Raw genomic sequence first — 14,505 nt, forward strand, 5'->3', positions numbered from 1 at the left:
CTTTCTTGACTTCTTTCCTATGTTTTTTTTTTTTTTTTTTAATTGAAGAACTAATGTCCCTGGTCCCCGATTTAGTTAGCTAATGAATAATCCACGCGTTGTGATCAGCCCCGTTATCAGATAGGCGCGAAGGAAGAGTGAGTGAGTGCGTGTAAATAAAATTAAGCTCTTTCCGGATCCGCAATCATTTTTATTCCTCGTCTATAATTTAACGACATCGACGATCGACGACAACGATGATGATGATGATGATAATGAACACGAAGTTTCAATAAAAAGTACAACCCTTCGAAACCGTCTGGTTTTCACTTTTTACTTCAACGCACCTGATCAATGTAGGTCAATTGTAGAGCATGGGATGAATATTGAAATTATTAGTATACGACAACTTATTCTTCATTCAATTACTTGAAATATAACTCTGAGAATATTTCTTCGTTTCTTGAACAAAATTTGCTCAACTCTGTAGTTGAATAACTAAACGACCGATCGGACGAATTCTTTCACGTGGGTGAGAGCCCGAGTCGACGTCCGCACATCCAAGTTGCATTCAAATCACTGGGAACGCAGAATCGTAGTAGGTAGACGTGCCTTCCGGGAGCAGCTGACACGTTCTATCGATCGACACTAAAACAAGACGGAAGAGATCGTACGACTCGACCGCGCTAAGAAATCGAAAGTCTTGAAATCGTAAAAATACGATCTTTTCATATAACAAGTGTTTCATTAATTAAATCTAACAATTGAAAATGACAGGAGAATTTAGAATTTATATATAATTATTTCCTTTATTTATATATAATTATTTATATTATTAAATAAGCTCGTTCAGAAGTTAACTTTAAAATAGCAAACTCATCATGACAAACGACCCAGGTGTCAATCATTTTAGATCTAATAGCTAAGCAAATCACCGACAAATGATCCCTGGTCGTAGATCCGGATATCTCGTTGCCACGGATTTCTTCAATAGATCGTTTTATTAAGTATAATACAGAGTTCATTATCATCGAAAGCACGTCTGAGATTAACAAAGGCACCCGGTGTGGGCAATTTCGTGGCCGAGACGAGAGGATCGGGCATCGCGATGGCGATCTTGACCGTGGTATATGGTCGCGCGTTACAAACCGCGTGATCGTTGAATGAACGATCCGCCGAAATTACAATACAATGGCCCAGAAGAGCCACTTGACGAATACCCAGTAAATGAGTCAGCCCGGCTCCGACTGGGCCGAATAAGGCCCGTGTGAACCGTGGCTCCGAGAGCGCCGTCACCGAGCGGGGTAAATGGGATGCCTTGAGAAAGCGTAAGAACCAAGGTTTCAGTGACCGAGCGTGTAAGTGTAAGTACACGCTGTATACATACGCAATAAGTGGGTACGATGTGCCCCACAAGAGAGAAATATGACGCGTTTTAAACTCCTATGAATTCCGTCTCCGGCTGAAGACAGCCGAGCCGTCGCGAACGTCTCGCGAGCTGACTGACGCCTGTGAGAAATGGCAGCTGATTTCAGGAAAATGAATATCGTTACGAACGTAGACAATTTATACATATATGTAGTTCCTTGTCATTCTCTACGGTCTGAACGTCCGTCCTGAATAACGCGGAACGATTCGCGAAATGGTTAGAGGGTTCAGGTTTGGAATTCGACCCCGAAGAACTATGGCAATCAGGTTTGATTTGATAAACACCCTAGCGAGTAATTGATAACATCAAAGGAACTGATCATCGACCGTCGTTAGAGAAAGATTGATTCAAAAGTAAATCCCAGGAAATAGAAAGATGCAGCCCGTAAAAGTACGTCGAGTAGCAAAGATCTTCTTGTCGTTGGTTTCACTAATTACCGGAAGTTTACTTTTCAGGAAATGTTCGATTATGATGATTTCACCGGATACGATACGTCGGATTACTATTATCTAGACTATTATGGAAGCGATTGGGAATTCCTGGACGATGAGGAAGAAGAAATCGGCGAGGAGGAGGAGGAGGAAGAGAAGGAAGGGAAGGAGGTGGAAGAACCGGATGAGATCGACATATTCGCGGACATGTTGACGAAATTTCATATTGGCATGGCTGAGAAAAGAGTGGCCAAAGCTGAGGCGGGAAAGGAGATGTTGCGAGAGATAATTGGTGTAATTCCATTTTAATAACTGGAAAGGAGGCTCGTTTTCGAGCAGAGCAAACTTAAGAACACGTGTCGACGTTACACCTCTAGATAAAGAAGAAGACTGAATCAGAGGAGACACTGATTACTCCCGAAGAAGAATCCACTGCGTCCGCAGAATCGTCCGACGAAAGTTCTACCCACCCCTGCCTCAAGGACATAGACATCAGCGACTCGCAACTGAAATTGCAAAATCTATACACGATGTGCCCCGTTCCCGACGATCCTGGATTAATACCAGCGTTCTGGACCATTCAAGAACATCGGACTGCCTACGCGGATGAGGATGGTATTGAAATGTTTTTCGATCTGGTAAACATGTCCAATATCAGGCCGATAAAAGCCTTGGAAGACATGTTGCTTACCGAAAAGATCAATTTACAGTACTATGGCATCAATTCCCGTGTTGTTAGACCTCTCTGCGAAGCTTTGACGAGAAACGTTTTCGTGAATACGGTCAATCTTACAGTAAGACATTTAGAAAGTAATACTTAGGAAACATGTTTTCATAGAACAGTAAAATATTTTTGATCGTTTCATAGGGCAATTGGTTATCAGAAGACGCCTGTTATCATTTGAACGATTTACTATTGAGAAACAATATTGTGCACACTTTGTTGCTGGCAGGATGTAAAATTGGTCCCGGAGGTGCCGCAAAATTTTACGACGGCATTTCAGAAACTACAACGCTGAAAACGTTAGATCTTTCTGATTGCAATATACGTAGCGAAGGTTTCGATCCGATCGCAAGGGCAATGTGCAACAACGAGAGCATCGAGACTCTCTTGTTGAACAACAATAACTTGGATGAAACTTGCGCCGATGGTCTGCAGAAACTGATCTCTTGCTCGAGTACGTTGCAACGATTAGGCTTATCGTGGAATTCGTTATATCCCGCCGATCTTTGGAGGAAACTACTGAAAGGGTTTGAAGAGAACGAAACATTGATCGACCTCGATCTATCTTGGAACGCGTTGGGCAAAGAATGCGTTCCACACCTTCGGCGATTATTATTGCGTTCCCCACCATTAAAAAAACTGAATCTAAATGGTATTTTTTAAATTATAAAGACTTTCTTCAATGCAAAGCTCTTGCGGTTAGTATTCACGTTGTCTTCAAAATAATCGCAGGAAATCGATTTTATGACGAGGACGTAGTGTTCCTCGCGCGAGGATTGTCGAGAAACGAGAGACTCGAAGAATTGTACATGGGCAACAACCCCATGAAGGGAGAAGGCACTCTTGCTCTCATTAAAGCACTTACTCCGGATAGAGCTCCAAACAGTCCACTGCGACTTTTAGATCTTACGAATGTCTGGGCGCAGAAGAATATTATACCGGAGCTCGAAAAGATTCGAAACAATAAACCGTGGCTTGATATTAGACTGGGTGGGATTCTTAGCAATTACAAGCTTAAAGGTCCGGACGTACAAGCGATACTTTTAAAACGGGCCAACTACGAGGCGATGAAACCGAAAAGGAAACGACGTCGCAGAAATTTCGGTCACTTCGTACTGTCGCTTTCTGACGAATCGGTTTCTAAAGGTAAAAGACAATGAAAAATTTCATATTGATTATACTTTTAAAAATACGTAAATTTAATGTTACAGGAAGATTTGTACAGCTGATAAAGAGATTCCGGTTAAAATTATCTCCGACTCTGGTGGATGCGCTGGTCGGCGCGTTCAGTGGTCTGAAGCGAACCGTCGATCAAGGATTATTAAAATCCATTTATCTGAAGCACTATCCGGATACTAAACCTCCACCGATAAAGCCTCCCAAAAAGAAAAAAGATAAAGGGAAAGACAAGAAAGAGAAAGGGACTAAAACAAAAGAGCAGCAATAGAAATTATGGAAATAAGTGCAAAACTTTATTATAATGATATACAAGTTTAATAATTTATGTAACGGACAATTATATTACAACTCCCCATTTCAACAAATGGAAAATAAAAATGACATAAAAATTAGAATACAGTAATCTCATTTGGAAAAAGACTAATGCAGCTTCTAGCATTAGTCTATGTAAAATATTCTGGCAGAAATATCGTCAACAATCCAATTTATCCCTTCCACGAGATTTTCTGCTGTAACTGCTGAACATTTGTATATCTTCCAGTGATGAGTTTTAATACTAGGCAATTCTAACATCTCTGCAATATCAGATGCAGACATCGCACCAGGCAAATCCTGTTTGTTCGCAAGTATCAAAAGGCTTGCACCTTCCAATCTTTCTTCTTGCAGTAACTTATACAATTCTGTTTTACAATCCTCTAGCCTTCTCCTGTCTGCACTGTCGACTACCCAGATAATACCATCTGTAGACTCAAAATAATTCCTCCAATATGAACGTAATGACTTTTGACCGCCTACATCCCATATGTTAAGCTTATATCCACGATGTTCCAGTGTTTTAATATTGAAACCCAAGGTAGGTGATATCGTGTCGATCGGCTCTCCATTGATTCTTTTCAAAACTGTTGTTTTACCAGCATTGTCTAAACCTCTATAGAAATATAACGTAGTGAAAATTTTAGAAAAAATATTTCTACTTCATGAATTGTAAAAATTAGAATTTATAAAATTATCTAATGAAAATTGATGCAGAATGTTTATACGAGCGTCGTGAATAATTCTAACCTTCTGGTAATACTGAATATAAGAATTAAATACGTACAACATTAGGATGCGCATTTCTTTCTCCTTCTGCTTCAGTTTTTTAAGTACTGTTAACAAACCCATTACATTTGAGATATCACTGAACACAATTTAACATAAATGCATGTGTAGTCAGACGTCCAAACACCTTTCAAACTTGTCAAACCCTAACCTCCGTCAAAAACAATGCCATTCAACTCTGTCTTTATGGTCTCAACGGGATCAAGTGGGAGAATGTAGAACGTGAACTGTAAAAGAGAGGCCGGTCGGAGAGAGATGCAAAACGGTTGGTTCCGGTGTACTTGATTAAAAATTAAGGACAATATTACAACAAAAGCAATTCAGTAACTTTATTGATAACATCAGGATGACAAAGTGCATTCACAATATTTTCAGACAGTTGTTGACGCGGAGAATAATTATCTGCACCTGTATCAGTTGCAGAGGAATTGCCTTTTAATAATTCTTCCGAAAATCGTTCTCTTTTCAATCTTAGAAATTTTTCCAAATCTGTTTTCCCAAACTCATGAAGCAGTTTTACATAATCAGGATATTCTGCTGCTAAATCTTTAGCAGTCCATACAGTACGTCTCATTTTTTTCAAAGATGATTCTTCATCTTCTATGTTTTCACATCCCCTAATGGCAATGCCAAGCTGCACGAACAAGATAATTTAAATTAGATTTTTTATATTTGTAATTCAGATTATTAAAAATATTAGCTGTTATATATTACCAAATTCATGCAGTCAGATAATGTACAATCAGCTTCAGAAGACTCCTTATATACATTTTTTCCAATTCTAGCTACTATTAATTTAACAATAGCTTCCTTGACTCTTGATACATGATCTGCTGTTATTGGCAGCCAAATATTGACACTGACAGACAAATCCAATGATTCAACGTAATGCCACCAACCAGGAGGAACAAATAGTACATCTCCTGGTTCCAAAGTTACAAGTCTCGGTCCTTCTTCTAATTTTAATATTTTAGTCTCATCTTCTTTAGTAGCACAAAAGAAATTATATTTACTGTACACTGTGGACTCTTCATAAGGAATTCTTGTTGGTTGCAGAAAATTAGTTGCATTTGGAGGAAACAACAACCACTCCTTCCTAAACAATGTCATTATTAAAATTTGTTTTGTTTCATAAATAAAGGAGTACAGTACATACATAATACAAACCTTCCATGAATTTGAGCTACTAAATTGCAACCATAAGAATCTTGATGGCAATTAGTATGAGCTCCCTTGCTTCCAATCCAAAGTGTAGAATCATCTCCACTTTTATCAATACCAAATATTTTCCAATTCAAGGAATTTATAATTTCTGGTTTAGTTTTAAACCACTCGTGCATGTACTTATAATCGAAATAATACCATTTCTTATCATCTTTATGGAGGTCTGTGTGTTGAATAAATTCCGACAGTGTCATTGAAACTGTCGAGCAATTTGTTTCCCATTGTGGACTCTGAAAGACGTGAAACTTCAAAATTTCTCGAAATGGCATTTACAGCGTCTGAATTAATAACAATTTACCGTAGATCTAGCATTATAACCAACTCGAAAAGGTAATTTAACGTTTCCGAATTTTTCAGCAAGTTCGGATAAATTCCATTCAAATAATTTCCAAGCATATTCACCTTTTGCATCTTGCAATATTCGTTGAAATATTACTGGCTCTTGCATTTCCATAATTGTATCGAACGGTAGATTCAATTTTTCCATTGTTGATCGTTTATTATTTATTTTCTTCAGTAGTATAATTTAGGTTACTTGTATTATATGTTACGTTTTACACTAGAGTTCAATATTAAATTAAACGATTAATTTCTTCTACGTTTATATGAAGAATTCCACTTGATTATAGAATCTCGTTAAATCACGTGTTAGTTTTATTTTAAGTCTGAATCGAGGACTTTAAATATTTCTAGGAATTGTCACAGTGTGATGATATCGTATGGGTGGATACCCGTCTCGTTTGCACCCGCCACAACTTTGCATATAAAAACATACCTAATGAAGGACTATCATTTTTAGAAAATTACATATTGACTGTTGAATTAATTAAACGAACGAGTCTCTTCCCATTATTCCGTACTCAGTGTTTTAATAATGAAACTAACTTTTAAAATATAATTTAACTCAGCACATTTGTTGATTACTTTAAATAGATTACCAAGGTATAAGGGTACATTGAAATAAAGCATAGAAATAGTTTCCGTAGTTCCTTCATTTTTATTCATTATTATCGTTATTTATATGTATGTACAGAAAACCGTTGCTAACCAATTCCAATCGAAAAATCGCGGCTAAAAAGTACAGAAACCATTGCAGACGGCAATGATAACTCCGCACGTATGTACTTTTCTCAATGTAGAACGTGTAAAAGGAAAATATGTAAAAAGTCAAATATATATATATATATATCGTAGAAAAGTGTGTATATATACTTCAAAGTGTAGTTCAATTCCTTACCTACTCAGGTAATTGGAAATTAATAAAAAACAGGTCCCGTCTCCCAAGTAAATTCTTGTGCTGGAACTACCAATGTTCGTTCTTTCTCCCACGGTCTGTATCGATGTATTCCGATTCGTAATTAGATAAAAATTTAAAAAACCGTTTCAATTGTTCTACTACAGACGACAACTTTTGAAGGTGTAAAGCATTTTATGCGACAAGGATGGCGATGATTAATCAATAATAATGACGGCAAAAAAATAATAATGAGATGTTTCTCGAATATCGCAGATATAGGATTTTATTTCCGTATAATAATTAGAAAATATAATTAAGCCGAGCTAAATTATGATGTTTGTTGATGTTCTTGTGAGACAGATGTTATAAGTGGCTTTCCATAGTTCACTTTCTTTTCTCACGGAACCCGCAATCAAGAGGGTAACACGTGTTCGCGAACCATTATCAACCCGCGTGCCTTTCCTACGAAATTCCTTACGGTGAGAAAAGTGACGGAGTAACCATTTAGACAAATGGAATATACGAATATCAAAAAAATATGGCGTTTCTGCAATTACATGCACGTAAAATGCCAGTCGTCGCGATTCTTTACCGATTCTATCATCCTTAATTATAAACCGAGATTTCGTAGAAAATATTGCAGTCTCCAATGGCAACAACATAATGTTGTTCTCGCGCGAGCAACGTGAAGAAAGGAGGTAAACTACTTCGGCTACTATACGCCGAAACCCATCTGGCGATACACATGTACGGAAACTAGTTATTTCTTTTTCTGGGCCTTCTCGGCAGCCTTGGTGACCTTGCCACCAGAAGCGTCCTTGAAATTGACGGCTTTGATGACACCTACAGCCACCGTTTGACGCATGTCACGAACGGCGAAACGTCCCAGAGGCGGGAATTCTTGGAAAGCCTCGACACACATTGGCTTGCTCGGAACGAGCACGACAATAGCAGCATCCCCAGACTTGATGGATTTTGGATTCTCCTCGGTTGTTTTTCCGTTACGACGGTCGCACTTCTCTTTGATTTCAGCGAATTTGCACGCGATATGCGCAGTGTGACAATCCAACACTGGTGTGTATCCGTTGCAAATCTGTCCAGGGTGGTTCAGAACAATGACCTGTAAGAAAAAATACGTAAAACTTTAGGATATTACTGTAATACAGTGGTACGAAGATGAATGAACTATTTTGAATTTATATTAAGAAAGAATAGCACTCGGACGCTCTCGGCCGTCAACAAATCCAAAGGATTCTCCGGTGGAAACCGCGAATGAGTTTTAAGAATTTTCATCATTGTGCTAATTAATGTAATACATTTAAATTTATTTAAAATAATACCAGCGGATACATACCTGTGCGGTGAAGTCAGCAGCACCCTTGGGTGGATTGTTCTTGGAGTCACCAGCTACGTAACCACGACGCAATTCCTTGACGGCGACGTTCTTCACGTTGAAACCGACGTTGTCACCAGGTACAGCCTCTTGCAAAGCTTCGTGGTGCATCTCGACTGACTTGACTTCAGTGGTCAGACCTGCGGGAGCGAACGTGACGACCATGCCTGGTTTCAGCACACCAGTTTCGACACGACCGACTGGCACAGTTCCGATACCACCAATTTTGTAGACGTCCTGCAAATATAAACAACATTATTACTACTTGTGCTTCAAATTCGAGATATTTAATTCGAAAAATATTAATTTCAATCAGACGTCTCTGACCATCACTGAATCGTAAAATTCTCCGGTGGAAACCGCGAATGAGCGAATGCTAGTCTCATCATGGAAAATAAATAAGAACTCAACTGTTTTTTCAACAATCTTGTTAGAATACTGACCTGAAGGGGAAGACGGAGAGCCTTGTCCGTAGGCCTGGTAGGCGGAAGGATGGCATCGAGCGCTTCAATAAGGCACTTTCCTTCGACTTTACCTTCCTTACGCTCGACAGTCCATCCCTTGAACCAAGACATCTTGGAAGAAACCTCAAGCATGTTATCTCCGTGCCAACCGGAAATCGGCACAAATGCAACAGCAGCGGGATTGTAACCGATCTTCTTAATGTAAGATGACACTTCCTTCTTAATTTCTTCGAATCGAGACTCGGAGTACGGCGGCTCAGTAGAGTCCATCTTGTTAACACCAACAATCAGCTGCTTCACACCAAGGGTAAAAGCGAGCAGAGCATGCTCACGGGTTTGTCCATTCTTTGAAATACCAGCTTCAAACTCGCCGGTACCGGCAGCAACAATCAATACGGCGCAGTCAGCCTGCGAGGTTCCAGTAATCATGTTCTTAATGAAATCTCTGTGCCCAGGCGCGTCAATAATGGTAACATAGTATTTGGAAGTTTCGAATTTCCACAGAGCGATATCGATCGTAATACCACGTTCACGTTCAGCCTTCAGCTTGTCCAATACCCAAGCATACTTGAAGGAACCTTTTCCCATCTGAAAATTAATTGGCCATTACTTCCAATTCTTATATAAACGTCGTAAATTTGTGGCATTTATTATCACCGTGCCAAGAAAATCTAAACTAGCAGTGATATAAAATCAATACACCATTCAAAATTTTTTAACTACTCTGCAATTGTTCTATCGTTATATGACCTGTTAATTACTTACTTCCTGGGCTTCCTTCTCGAACTTTTCGATGGTACGTTTGTCGATACCTCCACATTTGTAGATCAAATGGCCAGTAGTGGTCGACTTACCAGAGTCGACGTGTCCAATGACGACAATGTTGATATGAATCTTTTCCTTTCCCATGATTGATCTTTTAGCGAGACTTTTTTACTGGTTAACTCTGAAATAAAAATATTTTGCAAATAATTATATTATAAAAAAATGGACTGCTCCTTAAAATATTCACGTGCACCGGGCACTACGATTTCATATTCATTTTACGACTAAATGCTTCCGGATAATTATCAAATATTTGACTAAATTTTGAATCGGTACACTAATTCGTAGCATTATTTTTTGAGTTTGAATAACGTTGATTCCTATCGAAAAAGCAGCAGGTGGTTTAACGTCCACGTGGCGATATCTGAATATTCGAGAACGGAACTGGCAGCCATTTTGTACATGGCGAAGATACTGCAACGATGCCATGATTCGCTTGACGCTTGCCGTTGCACAATGCCACGTTTTGGATAAGTTTCATTATAAAAGAAGCTGTAATACATATTTTACATCCACCGAAACTTTACGAATTGCGTAGATAGGCACAATAATGTTGGATTTAATCATGGATGCATCAATCGCTCCTTCGGTCAAAGTACACTCAATAACTGATTAAATATGAGAAAAAATTAATACAAACCAACCAAGACACGAAAAATAGTTTAAAAATATAGATAAATTAAAAGATCTTGTATAAAATATTATAGCGAAATGGTATTTTATGCAATTACTGCCGGAGGTATCGAAATGAGTTCACAGCTCGATCACGAGGTGTTACACTTATTTCTTTACGCGATATATTTTTCACTTGTTATTATCACTTTAGCACAGCGATAAATCTGTAACTATGTGAAAAGAACGATTGAAATCAACGATACACCACACTGGAAATCTGCAAGCAGCCTCCATTGTTGGCGATGGGTCGTACCACAATGTCGTCATTGCACACGATTTCCAGCATACTCGTAACGCGTGCCCGGATATTCCTCAATTATATAAATTTACAGCTTCTTTTAAACATTACCGGATAAAACTACTTTTAATTAATGTTCTCTGCGAGTTCGCGAGGCTCACAACGAAGGTTCCAACACCGAAATCGCAACAGCGATGCATTAAACCGCGACGGACGAAAAAACTCTGGCTCTGACAAGTAACCGCCATACTGCATCCGGTTATTAGCGCATTTCTAACTTTTTAACTTCGAAAATCACGTCAGTTAATTGTTCGTTGCGTTGCACGATCTTTTTTTATACGTTTAACAATCGATTACGATCTTCGGCGTTTATTTCCGCGAGGTAAAACGAGTGATTTTCGAACGGGTATTAGCATGTGGCCCGCCATCGAACAGCCGGCAAATATTAACGATCAAGCCACGCGTCGGTTTTTCAACGTTACGTTTCACCGGGAAATACGACAATTTTCGGAAAACTGTTGTCACAACACATTTTTCCCGTATTTCGTCCGCTGTTCTATCCCGTACCTGACGTTCGATGTTAGCGTTTCGGTAAAGAAATCGACGGATTCTATTCTGTGCATAACCACGAACAACCACTCACCTCCAGATGCCACGACAGAAAGAGATCGTCCAAATGAAGTGACATGCGCATACGGCTTTCCGACCCCAGTCTCGAAACCAGCACCTCCAGTATATCGATCATTTCTGAAGTGATACATTCATTTTCTCCACATTATTTATCGGTTTTTCTACAACGTTAGTAATACAATGAATTATTATAAATTTTCATAAACGGCTTCTGTGTAAACTCGTTAATAGTACGCCAGTTTAATAAACAGTGAAATTAAAGTGTTTAGACGATGATACGCTGGGTTCGAGGCTATCGTTACGCAGCAACGCCAGGCGTGCCGAAAGCTGTAGGTACGTATATATGTATATGTATAAATATATATATGTATAGTCGTCTAGGATATGTACATACATGTCGGGAAGGGAAAAGATAATACATGGAGGGATATAGTCCAGAGAAGGTTCGCTCGGGTACATTCAGGGTTGCGTGTCGTATGGGTACACATGTGACACTAGTAGATTCAATGTTACGACCCTGAATTCGTTGCACTGCGAGATGCCAAGCAGTAACATGCACTAGAATTCGTATTCGTATGTTCTCCCTTCATCCATCGCAAACAGTTATTTATATGAACACGATGCACCTACTTATTTCGAAGCATGTACGATTATGTTGTAATCCAGATTAATGAGCTACAGATTCGTACCTAAATACCATTTGCAGTACAAATTCCCCTTCGTGACATTAACTCATTGTTCCCATAAATTTTCCTATTATTTACTGCTCCCCTCTTAATCGTGCATACATTTTTTAGCAAGCTTTACGTCAAATGCATATAAGTGGTTTATACGATTTGTCTTTTAATATGCCCCTTCATATGCTCATGTTTACATTATTTATATTTGCTCGCTTTTCTAATTATATATCCAGTGAAATCAATCCAATGCATTAGTGATATAATTTAAAGAGCACTCGTTACACTTTGTAACATTCGCATGGTGGGGTCTATGGTATGAAGAGTAAATATTGGCATATCGCGGGATTGTTACATAATCACGTTCTCTGCAAACCGGTGAATGACTCATTGAAAGCAACGGGCGAACCATGATGTATGCATCATTCGCCTGGTATCCATGCACCATACGTCACATGACATTAATAGTGCACGTGAAATGGTTAAAAGCTTGCAAGCCTGCAAAGTAATCTGAACAGATCCATTTTCAATCGAGATCGAGAAATCAAGAGATTCATACAGAAAGTATATGTAAATAAAATACCAGTGAATAACAGTTTATCTATGATGCACCTAATCTGCACATGATGTACTCTATTGCATATGTATCACATTTCCATATTCAAGCACTGAAATTTTAATATAACACGTTGTAAAGAAGAAATAAATAATCACGAAACATTTACTACAGTTCAGGAAAACATCGCTCCATATTTGCATTTGAATTTTTTATTCATTTATGAAAATTTCTTTGCATAAGATTTCCTCACGTGGTGCAACATATGGCTCACGTATTCTCTAACTAATAATTTCTTATTCCCCGAAGAGTTTATATGTATTTGTCATATAAAAATAGAATTATACTTATGAACCATCGAAAACACAATACTTATGAATCATCGAAAATAGATTGCTTCAATATCTCGCGATTAGATATGGGTAATTACTGATAACTGGACTGACAGTATAATTATCACAAAAATAAATATTCAAAGAATATTTAATTTTAACGAGCTTCGGATTGATTCTGAAAAGAGAGGAAAGGAAAGGGCCCAATGTGGCCGGGTAGGGCGTAAAAAGAACATATTTTCAACTTCAATCGTCTATTTATATTTCTGAATTCCTACTGACATCCGATCGTACAGACACTCGCACGTGGGAGCGGCGCAGCTAAGTTTCAAAAATTTAAAAATAACTTCAATCGTCGAGGAGGAAACGGATATACGTGTAGAAATGGACAAAAATTCACAAATATTCGCGTAGGTAGACGCAGTCGATGATGAGCGCAATGTGTACGCTTGTTACGAGTGAAGGTAATTGATAATTGCGTGTAGTTGCAGCTTTGTGTTTCACCGTGATACATACACATATTCTCTTTCATCTCTCTCTCTCTCTCTCTCTCTCTCGTTTCGTTTAAATTTTATTATGATTTTCCCTTAGTTCATGTCTTCTCGTTTTCTAGCAGCCACAATTATCAACATCTGTTGTTCTATATTACCTTAATGCCGACGTTTTGGTTCTTTGTATGTAATCGGAAGTATGTAGTTGTATGTAAACTCTCACATAAAACGTATCTCTATCATGCTCTTGTACACGCTTTTATTCTCTCTCGCTCTCTCATTCTTCCTCTTCCTCGCTTCGTCTCTCATTTGTACACATGTATGCGTATATTTTTCCACTTATACATCGCTATCTCTCTCAGGCTCGTTATCTTTTATTGGGACAATCATAAAGTTGTACAGGGTGATGTCGTTCAGGCGTTTGATCGGAGAACCGCTACGTAATAACAAATGAAAAAGAAACGGAACAGTTCCCTTATTATTTCAACGACAATCGTTATTTTCGTTAGCATGCAAAATTTTACTATCGTAATCGATTTCCGTGGTTGCGCTATTCATTCGCTAAAAAACGTAGCTCGTGTTTCAATGCGCTTCAATAATAATCGTAACCGATCGTTCAAGGAGTTCACTTTTGACTCTTTTTGAAAACTGCCAAGCAAACGAACATTAAAAGCAAATAAGTCTTGTTGCTGACATAGAAATAGCAATTGCACAAGTGCAGAATTACTTGTATAATAAATTATGTTGAAACAGTTGTCTTTATGTTTTTGCTTATTGAGTGACTCCATATTTCCTTTTTTTTTCATTTGTTACGTCTATCTTTCATTTAAAGAAAACGATATTTTCTCCGATCGCACGACACCTTTTATACAATCTTCCACAGAGTTCTCATATATAATATCCATATTATTGTTATATAT

At 38.4% G+C, this 14,505-nt stretch overlaps 4 protein-coding genes across 6 annotated transcripts; 1 reads left to right on the forward strand and 3 right to left on the reverse strand.

The window, feature by feature from the left end:
• Positions 1 to 2,252: 2,252 nt before the first annotated feature.
• On the forward strand, positions 2,253 to 4,025 carry LOC113464310 (NLR family CARD domain-containing protein 3). The gene is made up of 4 exons (XM_026813387.1): positions 2,253 to 2,633; positions 2,708 to 3,215; positions 3,296 to 3,709; positions 3,775 to 4,025. The coding sequence occupies exons 1-4, from the start codon at positions 2,370 to 2,372 to the stop codon at positions 4,008 to 4,010; spliced, it is 1,422 nt and encodes a 473-aa protein (XP_026669188.1). The 5' UTR covers positions 2,253 to 2,369; the 3' UTR covers positions 4,011 to 4,025.
• Positions 4,008 to 5,045, reverse strand: Arl2 (ADP ribosylation factor-like 2). Its single transcript, XM_018024340.2, has 2 exons — positions 4,842 to 5,045; positions 4,008 to 4,670 (listed from the first exon to the last, which is right to left on the reverse strand). Exons 1-2 carry the CDS (start codon positions 4,904 to 4,906, stop codon positions 4,181 to 4,183), a joined length of 555 nt encoding a protein of 184 aa, XP_017879829.1. The 5' UTR covers positions 4,907 to 5,045; the 3' UTR covers positions 4,008 to 4,180.
• Positions 5,046 to 5,131: 86 nt separating this feature from the next.
• On the reverse strand, positions 5,132 to 6,765 carry HSPBAP1 (HSPB1 associated protein 1). Of its 2 annotated transcripts, none has more exons than XM_026813388.1 (4): positions 6,366 to 6,765; positions 6,011 to 6,297; positions 5,558 to 5,939; positions 5,132 to 5,477 (listed from the first exon to the last, which is right to left on the reverse strand). In XM_026813388.1, exons 1-4 carry the CDS (start codon positions 6,552 to 6,554, stop codon positions 5,148 to 5,150), a joined length of 1,188 nt encoding a protein of 395 aa, XP_026669189.1. In that variant the 5' UTR covers positions 6,555 to 6,765; the 3' UTR covers positions 5,132 to 5,147. The 2 variants fall into 2 exon arrangements, with proteins under 2 accessions (XP_026669189.1, XP_017879809.1); XM_018024320.2 differs by having other exon boundaries at positions 5,133 to 5,477; positions 6,470 to 6,561.
• Positions 6,766 to 7,044: 279 nt separating this feature from the next.
• EF1a-F2 (elongation factor 1-alpha F2) lies at positions 7,045 to 11,567 on the reverse strand. 2 transcript variants are annotated; one of them, XM_026813381.1, is made up of 5 exons: positions 11,543 to 11,567; positions 9,927 to 10,107; positions 9,141 to 9,749; positions 8,659 to 8,934; positions 7,045 to 8,424 (listed from the first exon to the last, which is right to left on the reverse strand). In XM_026813381.1, the coding sequence occupies exons 2-5, from the start codon at positions 10,068 to 10,070 to the stop codon at positions 8,065 to 8,067; spliced, it is 1,389 nt and encodes a 462-aa protein (XP_026669182.1). In that variant the 5' UTR covers positions 10,071 to 10,107; positions 11,543 to 11,567; the 3' UTR covers positions 7,045 to 8,064. The 2 variants fall into 2 exon arrangements, with proteins under 2 accessions (XP_026669182.1, XP_017879834.1); XM_018024345.2 differs by having other exon boundaries at positions 11,467 to 11,555.
• Positions 11,568 to 14,505: the final 2,938 nt, after the last annotated feature.

Source organism: Ceratina calcarata, unplaced genomic scaffold, assembly GCF_001652005.2.
Source record: "Ceratina calcarata isolate Rehan_Ccalc_2016 unplaced genomic scaffold, ASM165200v1 scaffold329.2, whole genome shotgun sequence".
NCBI classification, from domain to species: domain Eukaryota; kingdom Metazoa; phylum Arthropoda; class Insecta; order Hymenoptera; family Apidae; genus Ceratina; species Ceratina calcarata.